Raw genomic sequence first — 24,666 nt, forward strand, 5'->3', positions numbered from 1 at the left:
GCATGACAAGCCGTACACAATTCCACTATGGGAGTCAGAACACTTGTAAGATATCCGACGCTTTCCTGAAATTTTTCTTAACTCATTAACGCCGTAGAACTTTTAAAACAAAGACGGGAACATATTTCGCACTTATGCGTAGGAACATAGCCTCAGAATATAAAAATTCTTGATATAATGGATCATTCTTTTTCAAAACTCTTCTAACTTGGGCAATAAAATTTTTATTCTCACGATAGTTTGCATCTTCCATTTTTTCCGCTTGGGCAGCTTGCTCCCTTTCCCTATATTCCGGATTTTCCCTTCTATCAGCTTGGGCAGCTCGCTCCCTTTCCCTATATTCCGGATCTTCTCTTCTATCAGCCTGGGCAGCTCGCTCCCTTTCCCTATATTCCGGATTTTCCCTTCTATCAGCTTGGGCAGCTCGCTCCCTTTCCCTATATTCCGGATTTTCCCTTCTATTAGCTTGGGCAGCTCGCTCCCTTTCCCTATATTCCGGATCTTCTCTTCTATCAGCCTGGGCAGCTCGCTCCCTTTCCCTATATTCAGGATCTGCCCTTGTATCAGCTTTGTCAGCTCGCTCCCTTTCCCTATATTCCAGATCTTCTCTTCTATCAGCCTGGGCAGCTCGCTCCCTTTCCCTATATTCAGGATCTGCCCTTCTATCCGCTTGGGCAGCTCGCTCCTTTTCCCTGTATTCAGGAACTGCCCTTGTATCAGCTTTGGCAGCTCGCTCCCTTTCCCTATATTCAGGATCTGCCCTTCTTTCCGCTTGGGCAACTCGCTCCCTTTCCCGATATTCAGGATTTTCCCTTCTTTCCGCTTGGGCAGCTCGCTCCCTTTCCCTATATTCAGGATCTGCCCTTCTTTTAGCTTGATAGGCCCTTGACCTTTCCTGGATCACTGGATCTCGCCTTCTCGCTGCCAAACGAGGTCTACCTCTTTCTAATTCCTGACCCCCAGCGTCTTGCGACCCATGAACCGAAGCATCGAATTGCGTAGCTGCAATTTTGGATTTTTCCAGATCGCGTTTCAGTTTATACAGGGTGTTTCTGAAAAGTCCATCACAAATTAAGGGGCGTGTTTATGGGACCAAACTGAGCGGAAAGTACCAAAGAACATGGGGTGTACAACATTTTGTTACGGAGATATGGCCTTCCAAACATTCGCCCCTAAAACAAGGAAATATCCAAAAATGAGGAGTAACACTTAAGACCGACTAACCAGCTTGTTTAAAATTACTAGACAATTTCAATAGCCTTTAATCGAACAATTGATTTCTACCTTTACTAATCAGAAGCGTATAAATGAGTAGAAGTATGCCTACGGTGGTAATGTAAAATTAATCCCAAGTGACATGATGTTTCAAGATCTTCCCAGCACCAAGTAAAATGGTTCTGATTGAAGGGACTTTTATTAGCACAGCGTAAACAACGTTATTTTCAGGAATTAGTCCAAATGTCCACGGGCGGCATTACAAAAACGAGGCAGTCTTTCGAATGATACTTGGACATGTTGGAAGATCCCTGGCTTGTTCCTGTTATCTCAAACCGTAAAAAGCTACGCAAATCTTCATCATCACGGACAACACTCTTGTACGTTAGGTATGACCTTGAGAAAACCTAAAAGGACATCTCGAATGTATTTGAAAAACCCATCTCCAATTAAGGGGCGTGTTGTTTGTTTCCAACAGAGTAAACTCGCCCAGAGAACAATTACAATGCAGAGCCACGTTTCGGCGTTAATGGCCCACAAAGGTGGTCCCAAAAACAAGAACAAACTTTAATTTGTTTCGTTCAGTAAGTGTTTCATGTGTCATAGATAAAACGCCATGATTAATGCACAAAGAAAATGTTATTGACAAGTTTTCGGACCGCGATGCTGAAATGTGGTGGTGCACCATCGTGCATGAACCACATTCTGTTTATTAAACCTAAGGGTACGTCTTCGAGTAGTTCTGGTAAATCGTCCCGTAAGAACTACAAGTAAGCCACACCGTTTAACCTGGGCTCTAGGAAATATGGCCCAATTAAATTGTCACCCACAATACTACACCACACGTTTAAGCTGAATTGTACTTTGTGAATTCTAACGCAAGTTGCGTGTGGTTTTTTCTTAATCAGCAAACCAATTGGCGGCTGCTTGTTTTTGGATCGTCCTCGAAAATAGTGAGAACTTCGCCTATTCTTAAAAAACAGAGCACTAAAACAGAGCACTATGTTTTTTAAGAAAGGAATAAAAGAGGTTTCACGTACATGTGTTTGTTTTATTAAACTCATAATTCAACGAAGTCTGTTACAATGCCTTTCTTCACAAATGCCGAATATGCGGATATGCACCTAATGTATGGACTAGCCGAGGGGAATGCCGCTGCAGCTGTACGCTTGTATCAGGAAAGATTTCCGCAGAGGCGACTACCAAATCGACTGACGTTCGAGGCTGTGGACAGACGTTTGAGGCAAGATGGACGAATCCAACCGGCTGGACCTCAACCTAGAGCGAGAGCCATCCCAGAGGCCGTAGAAGACGAAGTTCTCACCATTTTCGAGGACGAGCCTGAATCAAGTACCCGCCAAGTTGGTCGCCGATTAGGCGTAAACCACACGCTCGTGTGGAAAATCCTCAGAAGCCACCGGTTTCATCCTTTCCATGTTCAAAAAGTTCAAGGTTTGAATCCAGCGGACTACCCACGACGCACGGCGTTTTGTCAGTGGTTTCTGGCTAAAGTAAACGATATCGATTTCCCACGGGATTTGTTGGTTACTGACGAAGCTAACTTTTCACGGGATGGTATTATTAACTTACATAATAAACATCAATGGTCCCAGCTAAACCCCCACGCAACTTGCGTTAGAAGTCACCAAGTACAATTCAGTTTAAACGTGTGGTGTGGTATTGTGGGTGACAATTTAATTGGGCCATATTTCCTAGAGCCCAGGTTAAACGGTGTGGCTTACTTGCAGTTCTTACGGGACGATTTACCGGAACTACTCGAAGACGTACCCTTAGGTTTGGTAAACAGAATGTGGTTCATGCACGATGGTGCACCACCACATTTCAGCATCGCGGTCCGAAATTATCTTAACGCGACCTTCCCTTTGCGGTGGTTAGGTCGAGGTGGACCTGTGGAGTGGCCTGCTCGATCACCCGATCTGAACCCTTGTCATTTCTTTCTTTGGGGCCACCTGAAAGACTTAGTTTATCAGACTGAAGTGCCCGATGTTGAAGAGCTACGTCGACGAATAATTCACGGCTGTCAAACAATTCGCGAAACTCCAGGCATTTTTCAACGTGTAAGGGAATCATTTGTAAGACGTGCTAATGTGTGCCTTAACGCGGGTGGTGAACACTTTGAACAATTTTTGTAACTAGTTGCAATTAAATGTTAAAACTTGTCAATAAATTCATTTTCTTCGTGCATTAATCATGGCGTTTTATCTATGACACATGAAACACTTACTGAACGAAACAAATTAAAGTTTGTTCTTGTTTTTGGGACCACCTTTGTGGGCCATTAACGCCGAAACGTGGCTCTGCATTGTAATTGTTCTCTGGGCGAGTTTACTCTGTTGGAAACAAACAACACGCCCCTTAATTGGAGATGGGTTTTTCAAATACATTCGAGATGTCCTTTTAGGTTTTCTCAAGGTCATACCTAACGTACAAGAGTGTTGTCCGTGATGATGAAGATTTGCGTAGCTTTTTACGGTTTGAGATAACAGGAACAAGCCAGGGATCTTCCAACATGTCCAAGTATCATTCGAAAGACTGCCTCGTTTTTGTAATGCCGCCCGTGGACATTTGGACTAATTCCTGAAAATAACGTTGTTTACGCTGTGCTAATAAAAGTCCCTTCAATCAGAACCATTTTACTTGGTGCTGGGAAGATCTTGAAACATCATGTCACTTGGGATTAATTTTACATTACCACCGTAGGCATACTTCTACTCATTTATACGCTTCTGATTAGTAAAGGTAGAAATCAATTGTTCGATTAAAGGCTATTGAAATTGTCTAGTAATTTTAAACAAGCTGGTTAGTCGGTCTTAAGTGTTTCTCCTCATTTTTGGATATTTCCTTGTTTTAGGGGCGAATGTTTGGAAGGCCATATCTCCGTAACAAAATGTTGTACACCCCATGTTCTTTGGTACTTTCCGCTCAGTTTGGTCCCATAAACACGCCCCTTAATTTGTGATGGACTTTTCAGAAACACCCTGTATAACTCTCTTCGTCTAGCATTGAGTTTTTCTCTAGCCTCAGTATCCAAAGTTTTTGTCCCCTTACTTTTCTTTAACTTTTGGCCCCCCTCTGAATCATATGCCCTTTTGCGACCAGACATTTTAGTTGTTATTCATTGCAACAGAAAAATATTAAAAATAATGAACAGAACAAAACCTACTGTGATTGTTCAATCCTTTACTCCTCAATTCGAACTAGGAAACGATAAAAATGTACTGCGCACACACGACAATTTAAACGAACGTCAACAACAACAAAAAATTATTAATTATAATAAGAAATTACTAAATAATTGTTAAAAGAAGTTAAAAAATATTCCGCAATATCTTAGCACCAAAAAAATAAACGTCTCTTCGTTTTGAAGCTTTTACAAGAATGAAAGGAAAGGAATGCTTGCCCCAAGCTAGTACCTTCTTTTAAAACTCTTCTCGATTTATGGAGAAACGACGTAACTTCTAGTAATAAACACCACCTTTCCAAATATAACGTCGGTATATAGTTCCTTTTGCTTTTTAAAAATCCCCCTCGATTTCTTTGAATTTTGAAATCGGGGGGTGAGATGAAAAGCGTGAAACCCTTATTGTTGACGGGTGACAGGAATTTTAAAGGGAGTATTAAACCTTCCATTTAAATTAAGCCAATACTAAATTCCTCTCTCTCTCTCTCTAGCTTTAAATATATTGTAACCTTCCGTAGTTATTAAGGGACCTCCTGGGTTTCTACTCCAGGGGTGTAAGGTTTCATAGAGGATTAACATCCTGTGTTACCTCTGACCTTTCCCCGTACTATATAAGCATCGACTGCTTTTTTTAAGTCAGTCTTTCTTCACTACTAAGATGTAGTAGTTCGCTCGAGCGAAGGGCTTTGCCCTATTATTGGACTTCATCGTAATTAGTAATTATTATTTAATTCTTTAGTTGTAATAAATAGAAGTCGGTATTTAATTATCGTTTAATAATTAATTTAGTTAAATAAAGTATGATTGAATCTAAGGAACCAGAGTAGTTATTCTTAGTTATAGCCAAGGCTTTTATGGCCACGTGGGGCGAGTTTAGTAATCTCGCAAGCGTGGTTACAATATGGAGCAAACGTAAACCACATTTCACAAAGCTTAACCTTACCTGTACAATTAAATGTATGCTTGCACTTACTATTATAATCCTCATCCTTTTAAAATACACGAACGAAAAATATCACCTCACCACAATTCTCTCACATTCACTCTCCCTTCAATGTCGAACGAAACGTTTTATACTGAAAAGCAATAAAATAACCATTTCTTCGGTTAGCTCTGACTAACTATTTCTTTGGGTAACTCTCACCACATTCCAAATCGCGAAAAACTACTACGACCACCACACCCACACCCACAGGCTCGCGGGACAAACTAATAGCCTCATCGTATATATACGATGTGGCTAAAAACATCAAGTGGTCATTGACCAGTATTTTAATTGAAACCCTTAGGCTCTACTGGTCAAATGACCAGTTTAAAAAATTTCCTTATTTCTCACCCTGCTCCCAAGTACTAGTTTAAAAAATATCCTTATTTCCCAGACTGATTGACGGCGGTTAGGGAAAAAGCTGTCTGCTAGACGTTCCCTTTTGTTTGGCGTTTGTGCTTTGTAGTGATTAATGAATTCCTTTGTTACGGTAACGGTTCCTCCTTTAAAGGCTTTAATGTATTTTTATTGACTATTAAAAAGAGTATCTATAAACAAGAAAAGCTCTTAATAAAAGTTGAAGCTTTTTCTCTTTTTTAACCCCAAAAACATAACAGTGTGAGTAACTGTGAAACCAAAACAACGTTAATATAAGCCTTGCCTGGTAAGAATGTATATTAAACTGAGGGGAATCGCCCTTTTTAACACTAAATCTTTGTTTATGGCCATACTTTTTATTATGATTAAAATGTTACGTATATTATCTTAACAGGGAAACTGTACAAAAAGTGATGGAATTTGTTAAAGAATGCCGTGTTGTGGTGGAACGTTTAAACTGGTAAGTGATGAATATAATGCAACTTGGATCGTGTCAACAAGGCATAACGGATCCAAACCTATTCAAGGATGATAGGGGTGGATACGAATTCTGAGAGAAATACGCGCCGTAACTTCGGACGCGATTGGGTCTGGTGGGACTCTAAAAATGGGGGAGGAATACTCGGGACGAAAGGCAGGTGGGCTACCTCAGAACTAGACCCTATTAAGCGCCATCGTGTTGGCCTACTTTTGCATGCATATTGCCAAAGTTATTTTAAACTTTTTTTCTCATAAATAAAATTTGCAATTGAAACATTAAATTTTATATAGAGTTAATATTTAATAATTATTGTTTCGAAATGGTTGCTAAAATAATAGTGCACGTAGATGACGCTGCAATAGGGAAACGCCGGTAGGAATTTCTTTTTCGGCGCTAAACGCGTCTGATTGAGTTCTTTGTTCCGCTTTCAAGGGGGATTGAAAGGATTATAAGATCAAATATTTCATTAAATAATGTTTTTAACTTCTAACTGTGCTGTAAAATGATCATTTTTAGGCGCGAAAGAAGAAAAGGTTTAATAATCAATGTAAGTTTTTCAAACATAGTAAAATTATGTTTGGTTTCATCACTATGCGTTAGTAGTTAAATTCCACTTTTTTCATCAAATGACTAATCTTTTCAATCGTCCTTGAAATAGGAAGTAACAACTCTAGGTGACGCGTTCAAATAAATCCCTACCGGCGTTTCCCTATTTCAGCGTCATCTACGTAAACTATTATTTTTGGAACAATTTCGAAGCAATAATTATTAAATATTAACTCTATATAAAATTTAGTGTATCAATTGCAAATTTTATTTATGAGAAAAAAGCTTAATAGAACTTGGCTTATTTAAGTAAAATTAAGCCAACACGATGGCGCTAAATAGGGTCTAGTTCTGAGGTAGCCCACCTGCCTTTCGTCCCGAGTATTCCTCCCCCATTTTTAGCGTCCCACCAGACCCAATCGCGTCCGAAGTTACGGCGCGTATTTCTCTCAGAATTCGTATCCACCCCCTATCATCCTTGACCTATTGAAACTATTATACCTTGAAAAGAAATAGATCTTTCTTGCTGTTTAAAAAATAAAAAATGCTAGCAGAATGAATAATTTATACGAAGCTAGTTGTAGTTGAATTCAGAAAATGTGCTTGAAAATCCCTAGTCTTGAACAAAAGTGTCACAATTTAAGCATTGCTATGTTTTTCTTAGCTTTTTATAGCGAAAGCTACAATGTATGGGGAAGCTTTCCTTGTCCTTTTTTGATTTACCTTCAGCTTGAAAAATTATTTTATTTTAGGGTAGATTTACAATCTCACCAACTCTCTTTACAAAATTCCGAAATGAGTTTAGTAAATCTTCAAAGGTTGGCGATTAAAGAGGTATTTGCGAAATTATTGGAATATTGCACGTTTAAGAAAAACTGAGTTAAGTTATTGAAACTTTGTTTTTAGGAAATGAAAGATGAGGAAGATTGTAACTATGATCACTTAAGCAAAGATGATCTTATCCATGTAGTGAAAGCAAGGGATGATAGAGTCAGGACACTGGAAGCCAAGGTATTCTAAGGGAGCGGTAGCTCCCTTAGATAAGGCCTGATGACGGCTTTAATGTATAAGGAAGGTTTTTGGATTGGTTTTAACTTTTTTCGTATTAAGTTTATTGTTTCGAAATTTTTCTACTGAACTAAAAACCGGGCCCTTAATATGTGGTAAAAATTTCAAGATGATCCACCTAATAGTTTATTTTATAAAGCATAAAGTTGCTAAGGGTGGTTTTCATTTCCATAAAATTAATCACAGATTTTGGCGAAAAACTAGAGAATCTCCATAGAAATAACATGGGAAATTTTCCAAACTTACCCATTTTGTAACTACCCTTACAAAAATAACTATACGTTTGATAGATTTGAAAACGGACTTAAATGAAAGCCCCATTTTTAAAGTGGGCGCCAATTTTTGTTTCATTAAGAAAAACAAAGTTTAAGTATTGTTTTTAATAGTTTTAAGTACCTGCTCCGAATTACGTGGTTTACCTTTAAACTGTGGAACTTAAGACTTTTTTGCTTGGGTTAAGTAATAAGGAAAGTCATTCTAGGACTTACGTCGTTTTACTGCGGATAATCAAATTTGTAGGGCAATTAGCTAGCTTAATTGTCATTATAACTATTGCGCGTCCAACTAATTTAGTTGCGAAGTACAGATTAAACTTAATTAAACAAAATAAGCAATTAAAGATAATTACCAATTATAGGTAATTAAATTTTTACACGAGTCTAAACTATAACATCTGTTTGTGTACAAGTCTACGGAATCTGTTTAAGCGCAGACCTACAGAATATTTTTGTGCAAAGGAGTATAAATTCTCTTTGTGCAGAGGCCTATGCAATCATTTCGTGCACAGGCCTATGGAATATTGTTTTACACAGCCTCTGGAATATTGTTTTACACAGGTCTACGGAATGTTTTTGTGCAAATCTGCATGGAATCCTTTTGAGTATAGGAGTATGGAATCTTCTGTGCACAGGTCTATGGAATTTTTTGTTCATGGGTCTATGGTATATTTATGTGTACAAGTTTGAAGAATCTTTATGTGCACACAAGTCTGAAGAATCATTATGTGCACACAAGTCTGAAGAATCATTATGTGCACACAAGTCTGAAGAATCTTTATGTGCACACAAGTCTGAAGAATCATTAAGTGCACACAAGTCTGAAGAATCTATATGTGCACACAAGTCTGAAGAATCTATATGTGCACACAAGTCTGAAGAATCTTTATGTGCACACAAGTCTGAAGAATCTTTATGTGCACACAAGTCTGAAGAATCTTTATGTGCACACAAGTCTGAAGAATCTTTATATGCACACAAGTCTGAAGAATCTTTATGTGCACACAAGTCTGAAGAATCATTAAGTGCACACAAGTCTGAAGAATCTATATGTGCACACAAGTCTGAAGAATCTTTATGTGCACACAAGTCTGAAGAATCATTATGTGCACACACAAGTCTGAAGAATCTTTGTGTCCAAGTGAAAAATCTTTATTTGCACAGGTCTACGACTTCTGTTTGTGCACAGGTCTACGACATCTGTTTGTTCACAGGTCTACGACCTCTGTTTGTGCACAGGTCTATGGAATCTGATTTGCTCATTTCTATGACATCTCTTTTTGCGAAAGTCAATAACATTTGTTTATGCTCAAGTCTAAAACATCTCTTTTTGCGCAAGTCAATAACATTTGTTTATGCTCAAGTCTAAAACATCTGTTTGTACACAAGTCTAAAACATCTGTTTGTACACAAGACTAAAACATCTGTTTGTGCACAAGTCTATTCCATCTGTTTGTGCACAAGTCTAAAGCATCTGTTTGTGCACAAGTCTAAAGCATCTGTTTGTGCACAAGTCTAAATCATCTGTTTGTGAACAAGTCTATAACACCTGTTTGTGATCAATTCTATAACACCTGCTTGTGAACAAGTCTATAACACCTGTGTGTGAACAAGTCTATAACATCTCTTTGTGCACAAGTCTATAACATCTGTTTATTCACAAGTCTATAACATCTGTTTATTCACAAGTCTATGACATCTGTTTGTGCACACGCGAGTGACTTCTGTCTGAGCAAAGGTCTACGGAATATTTTTGAGCACGGGTCTACGTATTATTTTTGTGCAAATGGGTATGGAATCTTTTTGAGCATAAGGGTTTGAAATCTGTTTGAGCATAGGGGCATTGAAAATGTTTGTGCCTAACTCTATGGAATCTGATGTGCACATGTCTATAACATCTCTTTTTGCGCAAGTCTGCGACATTTCTTTGTACACAAGTCTGTGATTCTATTTGTGCACAAGTGTACAAAATATTTTTATGCATTGGTGTACGGAATATTTTTATGCACAATTGTACGGAAATTTTTGTGCATAGGTGTACGAACTGTTTTTGTTCACAGGTGTGCGGAATATTTTTGTGCATAGGTGTATGGAATATTATGGTGAAAATGGATTTGGAGTATTTTTGTGCACAGGTGTACGGAATATTTTTGTGAAAATGGATACCGAATAATTTTGTGAAAATGGATACCGAATAATTTTGTGCACAGGTGTACGTGATAGTTTTGTGCACAGGTGAACGTGACATTTTTGTGCAAATGGGTAAGGAACATTTTTGAGCATAGGTATATGGAATGTTTTTGTGCAGAGGTCCATGGATTATTTTTGTGTACAGGTATATGGAATGTTTTTGTGCAGAAGTCCGTGGAATATTTTTGTGTACAGGTATATGACTCATGTTTGTGCACAAATCTATAGAATGTTTTGTACACCGGTCTAGGACATATGATTGTGCACAAGTCTATGGCATCAGTTTGTGCAAAAGTCTAAGGTATGTGTTTTTGCACAAATATTTGACATCTATTTTTGCACAAGTCTATGGTATCTGTGTGTACAGGTCTACAAAATATGTTTGTGCACAAGTCTGAAGAATCTTTATGTGTTCAAGTCTACGGAATCTCTTGTGCAAATGTCGATGACATCTCTTTTTGAGGAAGTATGAAATCAGTTTTTTACACAAGCATCTGTTGTGCACAAGTCTATAACATCGGATTGTGCAAAACCGTGTGACTTCTGTTTGTGTACAAGTCTGTGGAATCTATTTGTGCACGAGTCTACGTAATATATTTGTGTACAAGTCTGTGGAATCTATTTGTGCACGAGTCTACGTAATATATTTGTGCGCAAATCTATGGAAACTGTTTATGCGCTAGTCTACGGCATCTGTTTGTGCACGGGTCTACGGAAAATGTTTGTGCAAATGGGTGTGGAATATTTTTGAGCATATATGGGTATGGAATGTTTCTGAACAGGTCCAAGGCATGTTTTTGTGCACAGGTCCATGGAATATTTTTGTACACAGGTCTATGTCACATGTTTATACAAAAGCCAATAGAATATTTTGTGCATAGGTCAATGGAATCGTTTTGTGCACAGCACAGTTTTATGAAATATTTTGTGCGCAGGTCTAGGGAATAATTCTGTGCAAATGGTTATGGAATAGTTTTGTGCTATGGGTATGAAATCTTTATGTACACAGGTCTATGGAATCTTTATGAACACAGGCATATATAATGTTTTGTGCACAGTTCCATGAAATATTTTGTGCACATCTCCATGAAATCTTTTTTGCACAGGTCTATGGAAACTTGATGTGCACAAGTATAGAATGTTTTTGTGCACATGTCTATGACTTCTGTTTGTGCACAAAACTATGGAATCTGGTTTGAACATGTCTATGACATCTGTTGTGCACAAGCCTGTGACTTCCACTTGTGTACAAGTCTACGCAATTTGTTTGTGCACATGGCTACGGAATCTGTGCACAGATCTCCGGAATCTGTTTGTACACAGGCCTACGGCATCTGTTTGTGCACAGGTTTACGGAATCTGTTTCTTTACAGGTGTACGGCATCTGTTTGTGCACAGGCCTACGGCATATTTTTTTGAGCACAGGTCTAGGGAATCTTTTGTGCACTGTTTTATGGAATCTCTTTGGGCACAGGTCTATGGAATCGTTTTGTTCAAATGGGTATGGAATCGTTTCGTGCAAATGGGTATGAAATTGTTTTGTGCAAATGGGTATGGAATCTTTATGGAAACAGGTCTATGACTTCTGTTTGTAAACAAGTCTAAGACTTCTGTTTTTGCACTAGTCCGTGGATTCTGATGTGCACATATCTTTGACATCTCTTATTGCGCAAGTCTATGATGTATTTTTTTGTGCAAGTCTATGACATCTGTTTGTGCACAACCCTGTGACTTCCGTTTGTGTCCAAGTATCCGGAATGTTTGTGCACATGTCTACGGTATCTGTTTGTGCACAGGTCTACGGAATATTTTTGTGCACAGGTCTACGGAATATTTTTGTGCACAAGCCTACTGAATCGGTTTGTGCAGAGGGCCAAGGAATCTGTCTTTGCAAAGGCCACTGCATCTGTTTGTGCACAGGTCTAAAGAACATTTTTCTGCAAATGGATACGGGATATTTTTGTGCAAATGGATATGCAGTACTTTTGTGCACTGGTGTACGAGATATTCTTGAGCATATTTTTGAGCATAGGGGTATGGAATGTTTTTGTGCAGAGGTCCATGGAATCGTTTTGTGTACAGGTATATAACATCTCTTTTTGCACAAGTTTATGACATCTGTTTGTGCGTAAGTCTATGACATAATTTTGTGCGCAAGTCTATGACATAATTTTGTGCGCAAGTCTATGACATCAGTTTGTGCTCAATTCTAAGGGATCTGTTTTTGCACAATTCTAAGGGATCTGTTTGTGCACAAGTCTACGGGATCTGTTTGTGCACAAGTCTACGGGATCTGTTTGTACACAATTATATGACATGTGTTTTCACAAGTCTATGTTATCTACGAAATATGTTTGTGCACTCAGGGTGACCACAAATAACCTTGTAATAGTTATAGGAAAATAGGAAATTTACAATTGATTTACAGGAAATTATAGGAGACTAGCTGTTACCCGCGGCATCGCTTGAGTGTAGTAAGAACTTCCATCAAGTATGGGTACATTTTACTGATTCGACTAATATTTTTGTAGCATCCTAGGAGCGAAGGCACTCGGCGTCGCTCATCAGCTCGTCGGGACATTTTTTATTACTTTACACGCAGACATTCTATAAAGAAAGGTTTTAAAATATCTGGCCGCCATTTAAAATGATGGCAACAAATCGATCCCGAAAGACCAAGACCCGTCTATAGGTTAAAGGAATCCAGTGTACTAAATATTTGTGAAATCGGTTGAAACTCACGGACTTTCTTACAAAGAGAAGATTTGTTACATTTCTGGGCGTCATTTATGAAGATGGCGGCGGATTGGAAAAATCTTTCTTAGTACGCGCCTACTACTTACGAGTAACGTTCCTCCAAATTTTCAGCCTTCTGGGGCCAGCGGTTTGGGCTGGGCGATGATTATCAGTCAGTCTGTCAGTCGGTCAGGACTTTGATTTATATAGATATAGATGTATAATTAAAAAAACAGGAAAAGACAAGAGAACTACTCTTGAAAAAATAGCAAAATATATGTTGCAAATGCTTTGAAAGTAATAAGACAAGATTTACAAAGGAGCTTTGGTTTAATTATAACCATAATTTCGTAAGATATGTTACATAAATTTGTCACTGGAAACTGAGAGCTTGTCTCGAAGTGACGTAAATGAAACGTCATAGATTCTCGTAAAGCGACGCCTGATGAGGCCCTGTCAAAGGCTTAGTACAGACTAAATAGGAAGATGGAGTAGAGAATCGTGTGTAGTCAATTCTCGCGTCGTTCTCGAACTAGCTCTCATTAAGTCTCGAGCATTTCGAAATATAGGAAGTGTCATATTTATGGAACGTAATCTGAGAAACATATGCTATAACTTTAAAACATCACCGACTTCCGTGACAAATATTTTTAGAGGCTTCCATAGCTTTGGTGATATATAACAAAACCAAAAGTGAGAGCGCACAAAATATCTACAATTTCAAAAAATAGGAAAATATAGGAAAATTATCGAAATTATAGGAACTAATAGGAAGACATCCGAAAATAGGAAAAATTATAAAATTTAGGAAATGTGGTCACCCAGCGCAGGTCTATGGAATATGTTTGTGCACAGGTGTATAGATTGTTTTTGTACACAGGTCTACGTAATAATTTTTTAGCCTGAGTCTTCGGAATCTATTTGTATTATTGCATCCACTGTGCTTTGCACGTGAAAACGACGGGAAGGCAATTTGAGTTGGACTGGGCGTTGAAGCAATCAAGATAAATACTTCTATAATAGATGGTTAGGGCCTTGTTAGTTCAAACGTGGTAACTAATATACGCGCAACACCACAAGACTTAAATGGAGCGCCTGCTTTTCAGTATACGTTTTAAAATACTAGTTTCTAAACAGTTTTAATTCATATTAAGACTGAAGTGACAGATATTAATAAAAAATGTCTTTGTACACAAAGACGCGAAAAAGTAAGAGATAAGTGTAGAAAATTAATTGTTTGAAGTAACAGATATTCAAATTTTCATTTTTGAAGACGTGATTATAAAACATCAATTATTTTAAAAAATTTCTTATCTTAGTTTTTTTCACAAAAATTTCAGAGAAACTACTTTGATACTACTGTTTATTTTCGAGAAACATTTGCTTCGAGGAAGTTCAAATACTCGGATATCTGAAAAATAGAGCTAGAAGTATTTATTTTTATATTTCAAAATTGAAAATATTGCGAACCGAAAATTACATTCGCCCTTTGACTGTGATGTAGTTATTAGAGTCAAAAGGATCTGTAGCTTTGATAGATATACAACACGTCAATTTTTGAAACCTCGAAAACTTTAAAATAAACGAACACGTTTTGTTAAGTTTTCATGCTTGTTTTATTTTGTCTGCTATCAACAAATTTCTGCCCATTTTATTCTCCTTATAGGCCCGAATACTCAAACTAGCTCTAAATTTTAAAAAGAAAATAAAATGCATACGTTTTCTATTTTTAAAATGATGCACATGTTTAAGGATAAAATATTTTACTTAAGGAATTTTGGTGAAAAAAACTAAGATAAGAAATTTTTTAAAATAATTGATGTTTTATAATCACGTCTTCAAAAATGAAAATTTGAATATCTGTTACTTCAAACAATTAATTTTCTACACTTATCTCTTACTTTTTCGCGTCTTTGTGTACAAAGACATTTTTTATTAATTTTTCAAAGCATTGGAGTTTTTTAGCAGTGTGAAGTTAAGCACAGAGATATGAGAAAATTTAAATGGACAGTTGTTGAATCAGGTGTCCCTTAAAATAGAACCAAACTCTATAAGTGGGTTAATTAATTAAGATTATTGGTGAAAACACCTATCAGGATTGGCACAAAGCTAAGGTTATTGGCAACACGTCCTTCGTTTCTTTATTAACAAAGAAACCCGACGAGGGCCTTTGTTGCTGATCCCCTTCTTCTGTGTCATTGGTTTCCCCTTTTTCTTGCTTGCCCCTTCAAAATACTTTCAGCCAAAGAAACTCTGAAGATTGTTTTGTAATGGAATCTCATTTTGTTTAGTGTAATGTTTTAATTTCAAAAATGGGAAAAGAGAGAGTGAAAACATCATTAACGATAAATAAGCAAATAGACGAAATTGAAAGACTCAATAGGGTCATTAAAGAGTTGGAAAAAAGAGTCAAAGATCTGATGGTATGGAACATCCTTCACTTTCATACTCGATTGGAAAGAGAATTACTTTAAGGTTGAGAGTTATTGTTAATTGTTTAAAAAATAGGAGAAGAGTGGAATATTTCAATTTCCTAACGATGAATTAGTGAAAACTGAACCCGTTGAAAATGATTTGGGAAATAATAGCCAGGAGTTATCTCTTCCTATTGTGATGCACAGTGTCCAAGCTGTCAATGTTCAAGGCATTCTGTCTAAAGAAAATATTTGTCAAGAATCACCTGTTTCTGAGGTTGGCAATACAAACCCTGAAACTATCTTGCAAAAAACTGAAAATATGGGGTTAATAACGCGAAATACGAATCCATGTGTACTTAAACTGAACTACAGTGACAGTTTGCCTCAAAGTGCGCCTTCACCTAAAATTAAGGTTGAAAACCCATTCGAAATGACTCCTGACACAAACACGGAAAGCGATTCGCCACGAGAACCTCTTGAAAACAATATTAACATAAACGATTCTTATCGTAAATCGCCAAGTGTTTCGACAGAGGGGGACACTGAGGATAATAGAACTCCATCGAAGAAATTTCGTGTTCCTGAATTGAATGTTGAAGTAGAAAAACATTTGGATCTTTCTCTTGACGCAAATGCCGAAAGCGAATCGCTAGAAGAAGCCCGTGAAAACGATCTTGATGATAACCAATACAGAATCAACTTGACAGGTGCAAAGAAAAGTGATGGACAAAATCAAAGTGATATATTGTTTGTCGATCCGAGTTCATTGAGTGTGCCAGTGCTTGTTCCTGAAGAAGAACGTAACGCAATTGAGCTATCAGAATTGAGCTCCGTCTCTATGGAAAGCGATTTGCCCGAAGTTCCAATTGCAGTTCAACATGATAGTTCGGTGTCCAACTCGGAGACATTTGAAGATGTCGCTCCAAAGAATCCAGAAGGTCAAACCTCATCGCCTCGTTCGGAAATTGCACGTAGGTCATTTCATTCTTTTATAGTCTTGAGTACCTAGATTGAGAAGTCATATTTCTAAGCAACTATTTCCGACTCCTCGGTATAAAGTCTAGTCGCGTATTTCATTTAACTGCTCGTAATACAATCCGAATGTATTTTTTCACCCTCCGAAAAACGCGAATGATGGAGACACGGCCTCCCTGCTTTTGGACGTAATTCCGCTTTAAACTTAGATGAAAACTAATCTTGGGTCGAAAGCCCCTAAGCGATGCTTATTTTCAATCGTGTGGTTGTAAATACTTAAGGGGGAAGTCTAGCGATTTGAAGTACGCAGATAAGCCACTAGAGGCAGCACTTTACATTTTTGTTTTGCCTAATCGAAAATATAGATGGCTCGAAAAATCGTCTCTTGAAAAGGGCGGTTTGGGGGAGGTGCGAAAAATATCATGTCTAAATAAATTTCATGGGGACAGTCTAAGCTGCTAATGCAGGCGAAACTATTTCTATGGAACCAAAATAATAAAGGCTATAACTGTCGAACCCTTCCTAGAAAAAGCAGGGAAGGTTAATCCCTAACAGGACAAAGAAGATGGGGGTGGGGGTTTGAGAAATAGTTGGTATCTATCAAACCATGTATGAATAGCTACAAAATTCACCCACCTTCGAGAAAGGATACACTAGGTAAAAGCTCACAAGAATAGCCTATTCAAAAAAAATCTCCCCCCCCCCATTCAATGGAAGGATGGTGTAGAGAAAGATATCGGCCAGGGTTGAGATAAGGTTTATATCAAAAGCCAACTCATACATAGTGGTGCCATCTTTAGAAAACCTGAAAAGCTGGCTTCGGATTACAAATTTCGCATTTAATTTAAATCTATTTAAGCTAGAGTCACCAAAGCAAATCATTCGCTACAAAGCCTCGGTACGGACCGCTGGCAATTGGAATTTTGCAATTTGAGTGTTTAGAACTGGAGATTCCAGTTCAGGGAGTTCTTTATTTTAAATTAAAATTAACGAATAGTAATTATACTTAAAATATTTTCAAAACTATTTCAATCGCTACAGACATTAAAGGTTTTTTTAAAACAAACAGCGATGTTCTATCTTATTTAGTTATCTTGTATTTAGTTCAAGAAAATTTGCCTTTATTACTTCAAAACGCTAGACTTCCCCCTTAATAACCGTGGCTTGACGCCATATAGTTGCGCACTTTAGTGTAGTTATACTGCTTATATTATTAAAGCGTACGCTGATTCACGTGATCAAAGCCTTTACTTTTCTTCGACATTGCTTCTTCGTACAACTTGGAATTCTGTTCTTTTCAAGTGCGTCTCCACAATTCTACGTATTAAATGCCTTTTTTTGCGAACTTTATGTGATGAGTACATCGTTAAATCTACCGTGAAAGGTTTTTCTTCATCCAGGCTAAATTAATTCAGTATCAAACTTAGTAAGGATGAAATTTATAGCGTCCGATTTTAACGCGCACCAGAAAAACCCCTCAAATGAGATTAGTGTTCCTTTGGAAGCACGCAAGAAATTATTTGATGAAAATCAATGCATTTACAAATTACACTAAGAAACTTCACATTTCTAGCCGCCATTTTTTCAAGATGTCCTCGGATTAAAACCAATTTCTTTAACGTCCCTGCAACATTTATGCGCGAACGGTTAGGCCGGGGCATTGAGTATCAATCAGGTTCTACTTTTACTTAACAAAACCAGGGTGCCTATTCTGTAAGCTTCGAAAGAGAGTTGTCAATCGACATCTCTCTCGGTCTCGAAAATCACAAAAATGTTATTCTGTCAGAAGTTGTCGAGTATCGACAAGTTGTCGAACTAGATATCGACAGGGTTTCGTTTCGAGTAACCCCTCTTGCATGAGTTTTAATCTGAGATTAAATAGCTGCCCTTCTACATTTATCTCGCTTTGAGTTAAATAATCTGGCTAGGGAAATTATTCGGTGAGTTTTACGTAGACAACGTTCTATCAGAAGTAGAAGAAGATGTAGTTGCACTCAGGGTGCCTTTTGCTAGGCAGAGAAACAAAGTGGTCAAGTTAAAATTTCACGGTCTTTAGTTATAAAGCAAGCGATAACTTATGGACCAGTTTAACCCTTTCGATAAGTTACCACTCTCTCTGGTTTCGAGCCCCTTTTTGTGGATATGCTCGTTTACTCATCAGCACTGTTTCTTTTCTTTAACACTGAGTTTTCGTAGAGGCCTCAGTATTACCTATTTTAATGAAGTTGTAACCGATTTGCTGTCAAAGCTAGGTTACAGAGTGAAACAATGAGCTCAAAACCATAATACTATATATTTGAACTCTTTTATTAGGTTCTTGGGTTAGTACTTGTTACAGAATATAATTGATTAAATAAATAACAAAATAATTGATAATGCTAATTACAATGATATTGATAGGATGGGTAGTGAGAGCGCCAGACTAGGGGTGTGCCTTTAGGAGGTAGCTATAGAAAGCAACACTTACTAGGGTTAAGTAGAGCCAGTTGAGTTCCGTCTTTAGGCCTACTGAAGTGATGGCACGAACAGAGAGAGTTAACGTGCGAGAACTAGTCATTACGGACTTGATCACTGGATTTCCTCGTAGAAGGTCAATCTACCCTACATCTAAACAGGTCTTAGCTTAGATGGTGAATACGGCCTAAGGCCTACCGCACTAGCTAACTAACTCCCTACTAACACCAACAACTATCCTGGATAGACTGCCACTCTATCCGGATACTATCATAATGACTTATGAGACAGACTGCCTAACAGACTGCACTAAGATGATACTGTACACTGACTGTAAAGCACAGCTGACCTGACTTTATATAGCCCTAGCAATAGGCCTGGCTCAATATAGGGGGCGCTCACCAAAGGTGCAATATGAGACGCCACCTAGTGTTCACCTAATCTATTGTGAGGTTAAAAAGTCTTCATATAAAAAACTTAAGATTAGAGATCAAAGGGAGCCGGACATAAGCTTAGCTAAGTGTGATTGTGAAGGCTCAGTAGCGCATCCGCTACATTCCCCCACACGTTAAAAAGGGACACTCCTAGGCTGGCATCTTACAAAATATGAATGTCGTAATTGGTTAAGGTGGTTGAGCAACTTGGCTTGGCTTGGCACCTCAGCGTTCCACTCCAGACTAGATCGTGATGGTCTGGATTCTGATTCCGGATGATAGTCGCCAGATATCGTTGAAGAAGAGGTATATGCATAATGAATGGAGTATGCTCCTCTGTGCAGGTCCTCAGACGTTATCTCTGGTAACGCTGGTATGGTCCAAGCAAGAACATACGCTTTATGGGTGGGCAGAAACTGTCCATCCAAAGACAGCAACGTTGCTTTCAACCTTCTGAGACTCTAATACAGTTTACTCAGAAATATAGACGTTAATTGAAGGAATTAATAGCTATCTCTACTAAAGGTGTAGTTCCATGAGATGTAAAAGGAACATATAAACCGAAGTAGGAGATAAGCCTATAATCTAATTGAATTAGGATAAGTACTAGCTATAGCTAAGTACTAGTAAGTTTAAAGTGGTTAAGTATTTGCAGACTCAACTGAACTGCCTTAATATAAAGTAGGGTTAGTCATGACTCATAAACCTAGTTCTTGCGAAAGCTACAAAGGAAACACTCTCTAACAGTGATATGTATATTAGGAGTAAGCCTTTGTGTAGACGCATTGTAAGTGGGGTTTATCGAAATGAAAGGACTAACCGTTTAAGGGATAATCAGTCATGGGAATGATATAGTAAAGATTCCTACAGTAATGATTAAACTGTAAACTAATTGGGACAAGCAGGACACATGCCTTGCAAGCCTGATCCTAACTAGTTCCATACTACGGATAGCACGTAATGCGGGAAATAAATTAATAATAATTACTTCTTGTCTCCGTGTAGATGTTGGTAGAACAAGATTAGGCCTAACCACTGTAATAGTGATGGCAGTTAACATTACGTTCTGAATCCTACCATTCATGTAAACATGACGGATAATTAGGCTTAACAAACGGAAAGCGCTTGAAGCCTTGGCCAATTTAATAGAAAATAATAAATTTTAAATAACTAAAATAACTAAGGGCCTAACAGAAACACCATGTATTTGGTGGTCAAATTAAACTAACTGGGCCCTGATAGATATACCAATTATTTCCCCCTGTAACCGATTTGCTGTCAAAGCTAGGTTACAGAGTGAAACAATGAGCTCAAAACCATAATACTATATATTTGAACTCTTTTATTAGGTTCTTGGGTTAGTACTTGTTACAGAATATAATTGATTAAATAAATAACAAAATAATTGATAATGCTAATTACAATGATATTGATAGGATGGGTAGTGAGAGCGCCAGACTAGGGGTGTGCCTTTAGGAGGTAGCTATAGAAAGCAACACTTACTAGGGTTAAGTAGAGCCAGTTGAGTTCCGTCTTTAGGCCTACTGAAGTGATGGCACGAACAGAGAGAGTTAACGTGCGAGAACTAGTCATTACGGACTTGATCACTGGATTTCCTCGTAGAAGGTCAATCTACCCTACATCTAAACAGGTCTTAGCTTAGATGGTGAATACGGCCTAAGGCCTACCGCACTAGCTAACTAACTCCCTACTAACACCAACAACTATCCTGGATAGACTGCCACTCTATCCGGATACTATCATAATGACTTATGAGACAGACTGCCTAACAGACTGCACTAAGATGATACTGTACACTGACTGTAAAGCACAGCTGACCTGACTTTATATAGCCCTAGCAATAGGCCTGGCTCAATATAGGGGGCGCTCACCAAAGGTGCAATATGAGACGCCACCTAGTGTTCACCTAATCTATTGTGAGGTTAAAAAGTCTTCATATAAAAAACTTAAGATTAGAGATCAAAGGGAGCCGGACATAAGCTTAGCTAAGTGTGATTGTGAAGGCTCAGTAGCGCATCCGCTACAAAGTTCATTTTCGATACTAGGCTAAATTATAAATTTAGTCGTTTTTATATTTCTTTTATATATATTCTATAGGTAAATTCAAGAAGAAACTTCGGTTAAAGTGTTCTACTGAATATAAAAGGGATCTGCAACGTCACGTTAGAAAGGGTAACGAAGAAAAACACAAATGTGATCAGTGTGACTATGCACACAAGTATAAGAGAAATTTGATCAGACATCAACTCGTTCACAGAAGTGAAAAACCCTTCAGATGCAATCAGTGTGACTTTGCAAGCACGCGGAAGGATAATTTGATCGTGCATCAACGCATTCATAGCGGCGAAAAACCCTTCAAATGTGATCAGTGTGACTATGCAAGTACGTGGAAGATTAGTTTGATCGCACATCAACATATTCACAGAGGTGAAAAACCCTTCAAATGTGATCAATGCGACTATGCCAGCACGTGGAAGAGTAGTTTAGTCGCACATCAACGCATTCACAGACGTGAAAAACCCTTCGTATGTGATCAGTGTGACTTTTCAAGCACACAGAAGGGTAATTTGATCGCGCATCAACGTATTCACAGTGGTGAAAAACCCTTCAAATGTGATCAGTGTGACTATGCAAGCACGCGGAAGAATAATTTTATCAGACATCAATTTATTCACAGTGGTGAAAAACCCCACAGAATTTAATTAGTGCGAATATGCTAGTAATCGTTTGAGTAATTTGATGATACAATGGTGAGAAACGCCTCAAGTGTGATCGGTGGGACTATATATATGCGGACAGAAGTGTCATTTGATAGTACATAAACGTAGAAGTCACATGAATGAATAGATGGATTTACATTTTAAATGTGTAGGACAATAACCATATTACATCGTTTTGTGTAATGAATGGGCCGACACTGTGTATGTAACAATCTATTAAATTTCTCCATTATAAATTGTATTAACGGAAGCGCCGGAAGACTCTTGGTGCACTATACCCAGTTGTAACACCACCATTTTCAGAAATAATTTTATATTAAATGTAATAAAATTCACAAAGACGATGCTAAAATAAGTCATAATAAATTTTGGATACGTTTTTCGAATTGTTCCAAACTTGTTTCCAAACCTTTGAGCTTTTCTTCTTTCGAGCGATTTCCATTTCCGTTATCAGTCCCCTCGGAGCTTTCATTACCACTTAAATTGTCGGAAGTTTCTTCAGGTTTTGATGTAGTACTTGCTAAATGTCCTGGATCGTCATTTGCATCTTTAATTACTTTAACTTGGTCATCAGCTCAGGTACTAGATGGTTTCAACAGAGACAGGAAAATTGTCGCTAACCCTGACTTTACCGTTGAAATCAGGCTTGTTGTGTTTTCAGTATTTATTAGGTTTATCACATATAGAGGTTTAATGGCAGAGTTTTACTGTTAGTTCATATTGTCAAGTTTATTTTATCATACACTTATTGGGTTAAGTTTGCATTCTGTGTGATCAGTGTGACTTTGCAAGTGCGTGGAAGACTGGTGTGATCAGACATCAACGAATTCACAGCAGTGAAAACCCTTCAGATGTGATCAGTGTGATTATGCATGTAAGCGGAAGTATGTTTTGATCACACATCAACGCATTCACAAGGGTGTAAAACCCTTCAATTGTGATCAATGTGACTATGCATGTACGCGGAAGAGTTCTTTGATAGCACATAAACGTAGAAGTCACAAGAATGAATAGATGGATTTGAAGGCTGCTAGACAATGTAAAATTTCTTTTTAATCTTAAAATGAACATTTTAAATTTGTTGTACAAAAACCATCTTGCATCCACTTTTGTAATGAATTTTTCGAAACTGTTTACGTAAGAATCCATTAAATTTCTCCTTCCTCAATTTTAATAACGGAAACGGTGCGCATTGTCAAGGACAGGACTCTTGGTTCACTAACAGCTGTTTTCAGAATTAATTTTAAATTAAATGACGTTACTAAAATAAAAAATAGAGACGCCTCTTCATCATGTTTTGGGTGCTTCTCTCCAGGCTGGAAAATTGCCAAACGGGCAATTGAGAGCGAATAAATATTTGTAATTTGTCTTCTCCTATCTTTTGGTTGCAATTAATTCCAAGAATATCTGTTAAACATTTTGAGTGAAAAATTGAACGACCGTTTGACCAAAGGTTTTTACTATCTTTTTATTTAATGTTCATCACATTTATATCCATAACTTTTATTAGCCGGTAAACATACTTTATCAACGCTATTTTTACCGCTCCTATAGGAACGTTATGCTATTGAGAGGTACTGTCAGGGACGTTTCTGTGTCTGGCTTTCTGTGCTTGGTAACAATAGAGCGCGTTCACAGGTTTTACATAGGGTTCTAAATCGGTAAATTACCATGGTAATTTACACGGTAATTTACCACGGTAACTGTAATTTACGATTTTCTCGTGTAAATGACGAAAACGGTAATTACCCTGGTAATTACCGTGGTAATTTACGCTGGTAAATTACCACGATGGTAATTTACCACCGAATTTTCATTTCTTTCACTTGGAAAACGGTCTAAAAGCTCCATATTTTGCTCTACCCGTGCATGCACACATTTCTTCCCATGAGACATGAGTAAGTCATAAAAGGTCGAACGGCAAGCGTGGGAAAAACTTGATTAACGAAATGAAATTTGATTTTCTCGTCTATTCTTGTTGTCGAGTTCGTTTGCTTCAGCTGGAAAGCCGTAGTTGTTAGAAATTTCTAGAGATGGGCCCATACCGATACCAATATCGGCACCAAAATTTGATTAAACCGATATATCGGTATCGGTTTAAACTGGTATCGGCCCTTCTCTAGAATTTTGTTTTAAAAACGTGAAATAGCAATAATTCGCAAAATTGTTAAGAAGAAGCAAGTGGATGCTGCTGTTCAAAAGTATTTGGAGCTGCAGACATCAAAACTCGGTGTTTACATAATGTATGCTATAAAAATAATAGCTGTGTTCAAGTGATATTTTTCCTTATTTAGTTTAAAAACCATCAATATAATTTAATTTTTGAATTTTCGTAAATTACCGTGAACGGTAATTTACGCGGTAAATTACGGCGTAATTTACCATTTTCCAAAATTACCGTAATTTTCGAACCCTAGTTTTACATGGATGTAAACGCGTTCACCATTTCTGAACCGCGTTCGCTTTTTCCCGTAATCGGGGGAAATTATATTTCACTATGTTAACTAGTTTACTTGAGTACGAATTCACCCTTTAAGTAGCTGATCCTTCATCTGCCTATTCTCCCGTC

At 37.8% G+C, this 24,666-nt stretch overlaps 4 protein-coding genes across 7 annotated transcripts in view; all 4 read left to right on the forward strand.

The window, feature by feature from the left end:
• Window positions 1–24,666, forward strand: part of LOC149679374 (uncharacterized) — a 64,011-nt gene that overhangs the window by 33,638 nt on the left and 5,707 nt on the right. The window contains exons 1-4 of one of the 4 annotated variants that reach the window (XM_089835114.1): window positions 5,730–6,066; window positions 6,175–6,240; window positions 7,560–7,641; window positions 7,714–7,818. The exons of 2 other annotated variants lie outside the window; for them this stretch is intronic. In XM_089835114.1, coding sequence (XP_089691240.1) covers window positions 6,194–6,240; window positions 7,560–7,641; window positions 7,714–7,818 — 234 coding nt within the window. In that variant the 5' untranslated portion in view covers window positions 5,730–6,066; window positions 6,175–6,193. Of the gene's footprint in view, window positions 1–5,729; window positions 6,067–6,174; window positions 6,241–7,559; window positions 7,642–7,713; window positions 7,819–24,666 lie in introns of those variants that run through there. One more of the 4 variants, XM_089835113.1, reaches the window with a different exon arrangement.
• LOC149679380 (histone-lysine N-methyltransferase SETMAR-like) lies at window positions 1,045–5,162 on the forward strand. Its single transcript, XM_089835781.1, has 3 exons — window positions 1,045–1,604; window positions 1,694–3,221; window positions 5,157–5,162. The coding sequence occupies exons 2-3, from the start codon at window positions 2,301–2,303 to the stop codon at window positions 5,160–5,162; spliced, it is 927 nt and encodes a 308-aa protein (XP_089691907.1). The 5' UTR covers window positions 1,045–1,604; window positions 1,694–2,300.
• Window positions 15,377–15,898, forward strand: LOC149679381 (uncharacterized). Its single transcript, XM_089835782.1, has 3 exons — window positions 15,377–15,499; window positions 15,585–15,767; window positions 15,872–15,898. Exons 1-3 carry the CDS (start codon window positions 15,389–15,391, stop codon window positions 15,896–15,898), a joined length of 321 nt encoding a protein of 106 aa, XP_089691908.1. The 5' UTR covers window positions 15,377–15,388.
• Window positions 15,919–22,494, forward strand: LOC149679382 (uncharacterized). Its single transcript, XM_089835720.1, has 2 exons — window positions 15,919–16,464; window positions 21,475–22,494. Exons 1-2 carry the CDS (start codon window positions 15,924–15,926, stop codon window positions 22,077–22,079), a joined length of 1,146 nt encoding a protein of 381 aa, XP_089691846.1. The 5' UTR covers window positions 15,919–15,923; the 3' UTR covers window positions 22,080–22,494.

Source organism: Phalangium opilio, unplaced genomic scaffold (assembly GCF_054372755.1).
Source record: "Phalangium opilio isolate 3A_F unplaced genomic scaffold, DU_Popi_V2 ptg000041l_1, whole genome shotgun sequence".
In the NCBI taxonomy this organism is placed as follows: Eukaryota; Metazoa; Arthropoda; class Arachnida; order Opiliones; family Phalangiidae; genus Phalangium; species Phalangium opilio.